Source organism: Carex rostrata, chromosome 12 (assembly GCF_964058835.1).
Source record: "Carex rostrata chromosome 12, lpCarRost1.2, whole genome shotgun sequence".
NCBI classification, from domain to species: Eukaryota; Viridiplantae; Streptophyta; class Magnoliopsida; order Poales; family Cyperaceae; genus Carex; species Carex rostrata.
In genome coordinates, this window is record NC_135929.1 from 12,499,145 (window position 1) to 12,512,306 (window position 13,162).

At 31.2% G+C, this 13,162-nt stretch overlaps 1 protein-coding gene across 1 annotated transcript; it reads right to left on the reverse strand.

Moving 5' to 3' along the window:
* Nucleotides 1–7,911: 7,911 nt before the first annotated feature.
* LOC144563556 (peroxidase 2-like) lies at nucleotides 7,912–9,432 on the reverse strand. The gene is made up of 2 exons (XM_078313051.1): nucleotides 9,150–9,432; nucleotides 7,912–8,855 (listed from the first exon to the last, which is right to left on the reverse strand). Exons 1-2 carry the CDS (start codon nucleotides 9,372–9,374, stop codon nucleotides 8,103–8,105), a joined length of 978 nt encoding a protein of 325 aa, XP_078169177.1. The 5' UTR covers nucleotides 9,375–9,432; the 3' UTR covers nucleotides 7,912–8,102.
* Nucleotides 9,433–13,162: the final 3,730 nt, after the last annotated feature.

Consider the following 13,162-nt stretch of genomic DNA (forward strand, 5'->3'; position numbering starts at 1 on the left):
TATGTGTTTCTTGCACCCATTTGGTGATTGAGAGAAAGAGAGCTAGCTAGGGAGAGAAAGATGTGTCTACTTTTTATGTATTTAAGTTTTTGTTTTGGTGCATTAGAGTGGATAATAAGACTGCCTATATATAGGAAAGCATACATGTACAGTAGCCCAAGAGAATTAATGGTTTTTATTATTATTATTATTATTATTATTATTTTAGGCTTGGTCTTGTTTTGCAATTTTGGATTTTGATATTGCACCGTTGCTTTGTTGCTTTCTGTCCCTGTATGACAGTTGTATAAACAACTCCACATGCCTGCAATTGTTTACTAGCTATATATATTAATTTGTAGGAATTGTAGCCCTTTCTCTAAATACTCTTTTTAATAACGTAGATGTATATTTATTATAACTTACATTGGTTGTATATATTTTTGTATGTTGATATATATAGTCTGTGCTATTATATATAGAGCATTAATTCAATCAAATTAAGTATATCAATGCAAAATTAATGCCAAATTGTTTTAAAGTTTAGAGTATTTACGAAGATACCAACATTGTTAAATTTTTTTTATCCTTGCAGATAAAACAACATATTCTTGTGGTACATACATTGCATCGCTCATCGAAAATTACAGACATGCATGAATGATAAACTAATCATTGTTTTGTTAACTGCAATTATGTTTGAATTAATCTGTGGATGATGCAACTTAAATTTATTCGCTGTAGTAACATGCATGGATTATGAACATATATAACACATCTTCGATAGATACCTTAATTTTGACTTTATTCTAGAACTATTCCTCAATTGATGATGGATGAAAATCGTGGCAAGCACAAGAAGCGTATGGATAAGTTCATCAAGCTCCTATGTGAACTCAACTCTAAAACTTATCGGATTGATTTTAAATAACAAATTCGAACTATTCAAACTCATCTATCTTACGAGTGATGCGCCTACATGTAAAAAAAAAAAAAACTTCTTTATTAAATTTAGTAGAAAGTCAAGCGATCAAAATTAGGTCTATTAAATAATTTTTATGTATTTATTTTTTGAATATTTTTTGATCATTTGACTCTATACAATTTTTTTTTTTTTGCATGTAGTCACTCGTAATTTATATTTTAGAGTTGAGTTCTGATATATCATTTGATATCACTCTGATATATTTTAGAGTTGAGTTCTGATGAAGTTAGAAACACCCAAACAATGGCAAATGCAGAATTTTAAGAATCAATTGACTGGATCGACTCAGCTAATTGCGGCTTGCCACTGCCTTTTAAAAATTAAATATTCAAAGCAAATTCGTAGACTGTGTATCTTATTTTTTGAAGTAAGGTTGAAGATAACCTATATTAGACAAAGTTGTTGGGTCCAATTATAAAAACAAGTTATCCTTCAACCAACAACGATATATTAATATAGTTATTAAAACTTTAAAAAAGGAGAGACAAAAAATGAAAGTATTTGAACCTTCTTTATCTTTCTCTTATATTAAGCACGTAAGTATCTTGATCTACCAATGATTCTAATTTAATTCACTGAATTTTAAACGGTTAAGATAATTTTTTTTATACAATTGTGATGTTATGTTAGGATGTATTAATTGGGGTTTATTGTCCTGAAGTCTGAATTTTGTTATTTGAACACTTGTTACATTGATAAGTATTGGTATTTCTTTTATCAAGTTGGTCTCTATTGGTAGGGAATTCGTTAACAGATCTAGTTTTAGCCCAATAGAAGTCTGCAGTTCTCTTATTCATATATTTCTCATGTGTACAATATATACAAGGTTATAAAACCACTCTTATAGGTCACAAATTTTGAATGAAAAACCATTTAAATTAATTACAATAAAAAATGTGAAACAAATTCCAATAGTAGTGGGGTATGAATTTCAATAGTAGTAGCATAATGGAAAAATAAATTGAGGATCAATATTAAGAGTTACAAAATGAATGACATTCATAAATATATTCATCACAATATTGTAATTGTTGTTAATTTATTAGTATTATGGATAAATAAGGGTCTCTACATAATTAATTAAGTTATGCATATAATAAATGTGCAGCAAAAGTAAAAAAAAAGAATATTAATTAATGAAATAAAAAGATTTCATCAATAATGCTATATATTATTAGGCAAACTACCTAACTTGTTTTTGTTGGTATAAAGATACAATATGTTAACTACATCAGAAGGGATGGAATCCATTAATCCATTAATAATATATTAACTTAACAAATAATTAATCCATTTAGAGTATGTATCTTTTGACTTTCCTAGGTCATAGTCATTGATCAAATTCAATTGTTGAACTGTCAATTCTGCGTAACTTAAATCCAATAATATAGTTATCAAATTGGGGAGCATTTCACAAGCAGCTCGTTGTATATAGGTATTTTGAATATGATATTTAATGCTAAGTTGCTAATTAATTGCTCTTTGATAGAGGGCTTTAATCAATTGGTTCATACAGCATTGAGTAGATATGAATATCTTATTGTCATCCCTAAATCAAGGCAATAAAGGTTGGCTCTTTAATTCATTAAAATAATCTGTTTTGACATAAAATAATGTATGTGGAAGGTTCAAGAAATGTCTTTTGAACGCTTAATTTAACCTAACTAATTTGCTTAATTAATTTTATTGAGATCAAGTCAACTCTACATAAAAACAAAGATTCTTTTAAGCTACTTTCTTTAAATTTGCTATTCAAGCATTGATAAAGATACTTAATCTTGTCAGATATTGTTCTTTTCTTGATTAATAGCCTTGAAAACTCATACCGTATTGATTCTGTCAATGAGATGTACAAGAGGGTCCTATTTACATATAATTTCAAGAAAGTAATATAACTGTACACATTAGGTACTCGCATTAATTGGTTGTTATTTGTTAGGTCTGGCTTGAAATTGTTCTTATTATTGTACAGGGATAATCTAATTTCAGATTTTGACTAAGATTTTCTGTTGTCAGATTTTGTATTCCCTGGGTATTCATTTTTTTTACTAGCTTGAAACTTTCCAAAATGAGGCGAATAATATATAATATTCATGTTTCTTATAGTTTCTTATAGTTTCAATATTACTAATTGCTCTAAATAGTAGTCATTTTCTTATGAATTGATCTTAAAGATAAAGAAGCTACATGCTTAAAATTTGAATTTAGTAACCTGATTTACCTATATATGGTTCAAAGAGCGCTTTAATTTACCTATAGCTCATAATTCTTTTTGTGTTACAATATTATGTCATTCAAGTTCTCATTAAACATTGTTTATATTAGAATGGTGATTCTATGAATGATGAGATCGAGATGGAGATAGATTTTTCTAGCGAAGATAATACAAATAAGAAGAGTGGTAATGATCTTGTCGTATGGAAAGGCATGAAGTTTGCATCACTTGAAGAGTTTGAAACAGAAAATTGAACATTAAATATACTCATAATTGTTACCACTTGTGTTTAATTGCAGCGCTTACAACATCTTGCTAAGGAAAAGAAAAAAACATGAAGACATCAATGAGAAAGACAAAGTTATCATATTCTAATTGTGGTTAACTTGTGAATCAAAGTGGTCTACCTTGTGTAACTTTTAAAGTTGCTAGTTTTTGGACTATTCTGTAACCTTTCAGTTAAATTTTCAGACTTACATAAATTTCAGATCTTATATTCGATCTTATATTTGAACTACTGTGTAACTCTTAAAGATCATATAATTTGCTTCAATAAAATAAAATGTAATTTGCTGGTTTGTTGCTTGCTTTAAAATGTAATTTGCTTGTTTCAAGAAAACACAAACATTCAATACATTATAATGGTTGAATTCTTGTAACTGCACTCTCATTCGGTAGTACAATGTATTTTATTTTAGTCTGTTTTGGAGTCCATTTACTTGAACCATAAACGGCATAAATCATCATAAAAGCTCAACATTCACACAATTTATAAATATTGCTCTCCATATGTATCAGTTTTACAAAAGGGAACCCTTACATATGGCCTATTATATATAGCTTTACAAAATCACACACTTGCATATCAGTCAATTTAAACCCCCGCAATTAAACATTACATACAAGAGCCCTTAGTCAAATTAACATATCATATGCGCACTGCATCTATTTGTCCTTCCCAATGAAGCAGATTTCAATCTTAGCAACCTTCTTCAACTCTATTTGTCCTATAACTGGGCACTGCATCTCAATCCAATTGATAGGCACCATTGTATTACTTCAAAGAACGAAAATTACCGAAAGCGTTGGTGTACTGACGTTGCCATGACCCTAGAAAGAACATAACTGAATCATTGGATCAGTTCAAATGAGAGAGCAACCTATGAAGTTTTAAACAAAAAGATGCTTCTTAAACTTGATTTTTGTCAAAAATAAATAGATAAATAGAAGGTCAGGGACTAAACTTCATAAAACCACCAGGATCAAACAATGTAGAGATGCTAAATAAACATAGTGAACAAGAGTGACCAGCATTGAATGCAAAGAAAGACACATGTGATCTTGACTGGCAAGAAAAACATAAAAAAATACCCTTCTGAACAGAACTTACAAATTGGATAAACTAGATAGTGTCTCAGGCCAATTCAAGATCATAGCCTTGTAGAACACTAAAAACCAAGCAGTTTAGACCCAAATTTCACATTAATTGGATTTTTGTACTATTTTTAATCAATTTTTAAAGTTCATATTTTCAGTTTGCTTTTTTATAGTCTTTGTGCACATTTCCATGTAACAAAATCAAGGATCCACGTAGCCAATTTCTCTGTATAAAAAGACAATCAGACTGTCTGAAACGATTGAGATCAACTGATGCATTCTTTGCCATTATTTTAGTTACCTGTTAACAAATATTGAGATCTTACTCAGCACTATTATTTACCAGGAAAAAGGATTTCAATTCCAACCACATTCCAAAATAAACACTACTTCATATGCTATTTCATTGCTTCAATTAAAAACATAACTCAAAGGAGTAACAGGAAGTTGAGGTTTTACCTCAAATAATTTTCACAGTTGAATTGGGATTGTTGAAGTTTTATCTCAAATAACTTTTAGTATGAATAAAAATAGGGAGGCTCCAAAATGAGTAATTCAATCTTTACCTCAAAATCATTGGAGTGTGATCAGGTCGCCGGAGAGACGGAGAGAGTAGACTGGCACGAAAGCTGAAGCGGAGGTCAAGCGAGGAGCATGGATCTGGACAGTCAGGATAGTTTGGCAAGAAGCGAAGAGGAAGCGACAGGTGGGGTCCGAAGCGCTGGATGGTCGGAGGGGAGAAGAGAGTTTCAATCGGAGGTGGCAAAGAGAAAGAACGAAACCGAGGGGGGAGAGGGGTGCGCCATTTTCTTTCACTGGAGAGGACAGAAAGGAAGGGAGCACGCCAGGAAAGGAAATTCATTTTTTACAACTGAGGCAATCTGCACCGTTCCTCTTAAATGAAATGTACGGTTAATGATTAGGAGCAAATGGGAGTAGAGAAATTTGGGTGGATTAGAACCCTCTAATTAATTTGTGTTATGAATATAATGGATGGTCCTTTCATTTGTAACTCTCAATATTAATCTACACTACCCCACTACCATTGGAATTTATATCACACTACTATTTAGAATTCATTTTGTATTTATTATTGTAATGACTTTTTATTTATAATTGGTAGCCTATAAATAGAGGCATTGTAATCTTATATTGTACATATGAGAAATATATGAATAAGAAATAGTCATTATTTACATTCTCTTCATCTTGTTTGTGTTTGTTTATTTTTGTTTTATAACACGTTATCAGCACGAGAGCTCTACTATTTGAAGGTTTAAGGTAATATTTTTAATATTTAATTATGTTACCTTTTTATATTATATTATGATAATATTATGTTATCTTTTTACATTATTTTGTGTTAAACATAGATTATGTTAATGACATGGTCCGAAGCCATCTGATAATATTATTATGTTAATTTAATGGCTCGAAGCCATATGAATATAAATTATGTTAATGAAATTGGCCCGAAGCCATTTCATCAATTTTATCAATTGACCCGAAGTTCAATTATAGAATTAAATTATTGAAGCCACATGTTAATCATAAATTTATAATTTGTAATATTTTTTTTCATAATATACAGTATTAGATTTAACAAAGCTTCATTATAATTAATGATTAAAGTTCCGACACCTTTAAATTTCCCTTTTATTTTAATTAATTAATTTATTTTCTTTTTGTTGATTTGCTCTCTGTATTATACGGATAGTTTGATTTGTATTAAATAATTACATTAAAATATATATATTGATTCGTATAAAACAGAGAGTGTTCAATGCAACACTAAAATTAAAAAAAAAAAAAAATTATTAGATCCATTCAATATTAATTTTTATTTTTATAGTATTGAATATTATTTTTAACTTACTCATATATATATATATATATAGGAATATGCTAGCATGCTATGCATAGCATAGAACCCCTCCATGCAATGGCTCATATTTTGAGTTTTCAAAATCCTAACGGTCGATCCGAACCGTTCATCTTGTTCTCCATATTAATATGTGTTTGGAGACCAAATTTTATATTTTTCGGAATTTTTTTACTATTTCTTTAGATTTATTGAAAATCACTGTTTTTTTATGGTCCAAATTTGCTGAAATCAGCGATTTTCAATAAATCTAAAGAAATAGTACAAAAATTCCAAAAATTATAAAATTTGGTCTCCAAACACATATTAATATGGAGAACAAGATGAACAGTTCGGATCGACCGTTAGGATTTTGAAAACTCGAAATCCGAGCCGTTGCATGGAGGGGCTCTATGCTATGCATAGCATGCTAGCATATTCATATATATATATATATATATATATATATATATATATATATATATATATATGTGTGTGTGTGTGTGTGTGTGTGTGTTACTCTCTTGATTATTATGATTAAAATTATGCACCATTAAAAATAGCGATTTTCAAACCATCTTAATAAATAGTAAAAAAATTCCAAAAAATGTAAAATTTCGTCTCCAAGCACATTTTAATATAGATTAAACATCTAACGATTTGGATCAGCTATTTGGACTTCGGAACTAGATATATGAGCACGAATTAAAACAGTCAATTTAATTTGCGAAGTAGCATAGCCTTACTATATATATATTACTCTCTTAGTTAATTATGATTAATTATGAACTTTTCTGTTAAAAAAATGTAACAAAAAATTTTCAATTGATAATGTTAATGATCCTTAATTAGATATTATTGAGTTGGGATTATGTATGTTATTAAATAATTATGTCCTTATAATGATTAAATGGGATATATATAGTAATTAAATGTGTTTTTTGTAGTAGTAACACCATCAGTTAAATTGATGTACCTACATGACCAATACTCTAATTATTTAATTATCATAGCTGCCAATCAAAAATACAACATCGGTTCAGTAAGGATACCAGACAGTGTTGATCAATCTGACACCAACGGATCATGTACACAAGGAATGGTAAAGGTAACCCCCTCAGTGCCATCGGCCTTTTAGCCAAATTGATGTTGGAGAGACACTCAATACTAACTATTCGTGAAATTTAACCGATGGAAAATGAGGGGGTCCATCAACGCCATTGGTTTGTTATCCATAACAGACTGGTAAAAAGTTCAACGTAATTACCGCGCTGCCACTCGTGACGTACACCATCTGTGTGGAAGCACATCCGATGGTAAGAGAGCGATGGCAAAAATATTTTTTTGTAGTAGTGGGTCTCATTTCGAAGATGTTTCAAGAAATAACAAGCAAGCTAGAATTAATCGATATCTATAATCCTAGCTTGAGGGGGAGTGTTGAGAATAAAAATAGTTAAATGATAGAATTGTAAATAGAAAATGTAATATGTCTATTTAATGATGTTACCGTTATATCAATACCAACAGTACAGTAAATTCAAAGAGTATAATTACCTCACATGAGACAGATTGTAATATCGTAATATAAAAAAAAAACAAGAAAAAGAAAATACCAATATCAAATACAATACAAAATCCATAACGTTTTGTGTCTTGTACTTCTGCTAAAATTCACAACACTCTCTTTAGTAATTGTAATTCACAGCACGGCATGTCTTTCTGATTTCACCCATTGTCCCACCAATGTTACCCATTTTCACCATCGACTCCCCGAATTTTGCCTCAAAGAGCTCAGGTATAGTTCGGAAGTCATGCAGAAGATTCAGTGTCTCGCCGCTTGTCAGGAGGCTCCAGTCTGAGAAAAAGAGTCCCTTGAGATCTGCGACATTATGGTAATACTGGTTATCCAGTTCCTTTGGTGTCACAAAATCCTGCGGTACAACACCGTCATCGTTTGCATTTTGTGGGCACATGGTTCTTAGAAAAGAACCAAAGCCTTGATCCATGGTGGGGTCGATGGTTGGGTAGAGGCGAGCTGTGAAGGATGAGCAGTGAGAGCGGCCGATTGAGTGAGCCCCGGAAAGTGCGACCACATCATCTGTAGAGAGCCCCTGGGCTGCAAATAGTGCCTTTATTACGGTGAGATTGTGAAAGGGAGCGGGAACCGACTTCAAGACCTCATCTGCAATGGACTCCCTTCCGTCGAGCCTTCCTGAAGGGATTTCATAAGAGATCCTTCCCAAGAAATAAGATGCGTCTCGTGCTGCAAAGGCAATGATATCTGCACATGAGACAACATTGGGACAGACACGTTCTAGACTTTCTTTTGCCTCGTCAATCACTTCGAAGCCACGGAGGCTGGGATTGTTCACGACAGATAACTTCTCAGGATTCGGGTTTAGTGGCGATGGGTCGAGTAGGATTGAAGCATCACAACCCTATAATTTATTAGCACAGAAAATTGAATGATTTTAGGAGTAACGAATGTACTAACTATATATGTCCTACTAGTTTTGCATGGTAAGAAGGTATATTGTTAAGTTGTTGAAACTTGAAAAAGAAAATCAAGAAAAATCACTTCAATGAATTAAGATATAAGAATGCTCCAAATAAACAAAATGAAACATGTAATTTCCATTAATAATCAAGAAAAATAAAACTAAACATAGAGTAGGTAGTTAAGACGATATATAAATTAAAATTAAGTGTAAGAATTTAAGAAAGACATATACCCTAACAAAGCAGTCATGGAAGAACATTCTGATGACGCCGGCACCGAAGCCCGGATCCATTGCAATATACTTGTGGACTACAGCTTTCACTATTAGTTCTGCTTGTGGACAAGGTTTATCACACTTAGTGTAGTAACCTACTTCAAGAGAAGTGGTTGACATTACACCAAATAGGATGATACATGAGAGAAAAACTAAGATTTGATATGTGTTTCTTGCACCCATTTGGTAACTAAAGAGTACTACAAACAGGTGATTGAGAGAAGGAGAGCTAGGGAGAGAGAGATGTTTCTACTTAATTTTTATGTCTTTAATCTCTTGCGTTGGTGCATTAAGTGGTTAATAAGACTGCCTATTATATAGGAAAGCATAGTAGACGAAGAGAATTACTGTCTTTTTTATTATTTTAGACTTGGTCTTGTTTTGCAATTTTGGATCATGATAATGTACCGTTGCTTTCTGTCCCTATATGACAGTTGTATAAACAACTCCACATACATGTTTCATAGCTTTTTAATTATTGCTGTTTTTCAGATTTTTTTTTTTTTTAATTATTCAAAACAGTGATTTTTATAAATTCATAAATTTAGTAAACAGATTTAAAAAAAAAATGTAATATTTAGTCTCCAAACACATTTTAATATGAAAAACATGTTGAATACTTCATATCAACTATTTGAACATTAAAATCACAAAATTGAATTGGTAGCATCAAAACCTTAGTCATACCACTTTAATCATAGCCATATATATTTTTATTTATTTATTTATTTATTTATTTATTTATAGATAGATGATGAATGATATGCCCATAGCACTCTTTTACCCGTTTACTCCCATATTCGATAAGATAGATATAGATAAGATTATTTTTGTTTAGCTTATCGGGTATACGGATAGAAATTTTTTTGTTAACATAACAAATACGAGTATGGAACTACTTCCACCCAACTCTTTTGGTACCAGTTGACATCCCTACTAGTTCTTCACAAGACACGTATATATTGCACTAGAGGCGGATTCACAATATATGAATGGGGTCAATTGACCCAAAAAAAAATTTTCAAATTTTTTAATTTGCAACTTATTTTCTATATAATTTATAGTAGAATATTATGAGTAGTGTAAAATAGTGATCCCATTCATAGCAAGAAAATTTTATATGATTGATTTTTATGAGTAAAGCTAGGGTGTGATATGCTCACCAAGAGAGTTTGGTGAGCACAACTTCAAAAGTTCATCGGATTGACTTCAAATGTCAAATCAAAACCGTTGAAATCCATGTATTTCATGAGTGATGCATGTACATGCAAAGTTTTAAAAGTTTTGAGTTTATTTCCTACACGGTCAAGCGGTCAAAGAAATGAATACTTTATAAGTTAATTTATGAGTTGTTTTATATATATTCAATTTTTATTATTTCTTTGACCGCTTGACCGTGTAGCAAATAAACTCAAAACTTTCAAAATTTTGCTTGTGCATGCATCACTCATGAAGTACATAGATTTTAACGGTTTGAATTCGGCATTTGACATCGATCCGATATACTTTTGGAATTGTGCTCACCAAACTCTCTTGGTGAGCACATCACACCCTAGCTTTACTCGATTTTTATATACGTTTTATTCCAATAATTTAAAAGTCTGCTCCCCTCTATATTGCACCGCATAATAAGTCAAAGAACATGAAATTTCACCGATTGACGTGCAAGGCAAGAAAATGAAATTTGACAAATTTAACAATTTTCTTTCTTTATAGTCAGAAATAACTTTTTTTTTGTCCAATATTTAAGAGAAATAAAATATAAATCAAAGATTGTTATACAAACTTTTTTCTTATATTAAAAATAGTCAACTTGATATGTTATATTTTTTTTCTGCTTTTTAGAAAAATATATAACAGTTATTATTCTGAATGTATGTAAAAGTATGAAATTTTCTAATTTTTTATAATAAAATTGTACACGTGACAAATTCTGATTGGTGGACGAGTCTGATGCAAAATCGGGAACAGGTCTCTTAAAAGAAAAGGATGTAAAGAATGCTTCAACACCTTTAAGAGCAATGGAAGAGGCAGAATTTTAAGAGGAGTCAATTGACTGCCTTTTAAAAATTAAATATTCAAAGCAAATTCAAAGTCTGCATTATCTGACCTTATCAATTTCCCCTCAAATATCAACCGAACATAACCTATATATATTAGACACAGTTGTTGGGTCAAATTATAAAAACAAGTTATCCTTCAACCAAGAGCTATATATTAATATAGTTTTTAAAATTTTAAAAATAGAGACTCAAAAATAGAGGTATATATATTTAAACTTTCCTCGTATATTAATATATATATATAGTTATCAATTTATATTGCAACCCTTTAAATCTAATTTAAGAGAGACTTTGGACATTCAGACTATATATTAACATTTATCTCACAATTACAGCAAAAGTAATTAGGATATTTTATCAAACGGAGATCCTGATTTATTTATTTTAATAATGAATATCCACTAGACTGAGCGTACAATATATTTATGCTTACTATTGTCATGTAAATAATCCTCTTCTCTTTTCTTTTAATTTATGTTTTTTCCCTTTTCAAAAACTTTGTAAAATTTGATATCATTCGTGTCTGACATATGAAATCTGAGAGCTTGACTCCTACATTTCTCATAAAAAAAAACAAAAAAAAAAGTTTCATTAGAAACAAAATCAAATAAAGTATCAAAAGTTCCAAGCACAAAACATACAAATAAAGCTAAATCAAAACAACATTATCAATTGACCTAACCATGTCAAATTAAAATGGGCTTGTCTTAGAGCATGGTCTCTTTAAAATTCGTGCCATGTTACAGACGGTTTGGATCTCACAGAAGCTGAAAAAATATAGTAAGGGGGAATTCAACTCTCGATCTTTAGATAACCAACAGTTTTAGGACTTTTTTTTCTAATCAACTGTGGTACCTCTTTTTTATTGCCAACACCTTTAATGAGACTTGATATAGGACCATGTTCCAAGAGCCCTTGAGCTCTCTCTAGGCCTCCCACGGACCGCGTATCAAACCCAGCGACAATAGCTTCTCGAGCCCATGCCTACCAAGTGGGCTCGGGAAGGATTCATGGCGGTCAGACATGGTCCGTTTTAGCCGAAGATAAGGTCCATCTTGTAAGCCTTTCCAGAGCGAGATCTATGCGAGCTCGGGAAGGTCCTCTAATAATATGCGGACTTTTTTGTCCTAATTTGGTGATTATACAGATAATTGTCAGGTCATGTAATCACCAAATGACCTATATAAGGCCTTAAATTCAACTAAATTGGGGATTATATTTTTAATTAACCAAGAGAGGTATCAATACAAACAAGAGTCTGAATACCTCATTACCTTTCCACTTCGGAAACCGACAATCAATATTTTTATTCTCGGCCTATCTCCTGGAAGATAGGATGTATCAAGACTATTATTTGGTAAATTTTTATTTTGAATCTAGTGACAAAGAAAATGCAATTTGTGTGAGTGATTGCAGATTTAAAATTCGAATGGAGATCCCTCGTGAGTATTAAACATTCAGGTAGTTTGACCTCTAATATTTACTCAACTTTTTTTTTTTTGAACTAATCATAAAAAAACCTTAACTTTTAGAAGGACAGTACGTCTGTCTTAGAACTGAAATATAGAATATATTTTTTAAACTTAGGTATACGTTTGAACCACCTAATTAAGGCTTTAAGACTGATTGCACCTTACGATGCATGCTGCTCTTTCCGAGGTTTTTAAGAGCATGAAATTTACCCAATTTCAACATTTTCGTTGGCAATTAGGACATGATTGATTAGAATCTAACCGAATTGCATGCATGCATGTGCTTAATTTCATGAAGATAAGATCATATACAATATATAGTATGTACACGAAATTATAGGTTGACTTTGAAAGACAACACGAATTTTAAACGCGCGCGTTAGATCACTAACCCTTGTATTGTAATATTGTCGTTAATTTATTAATATTATGGCCA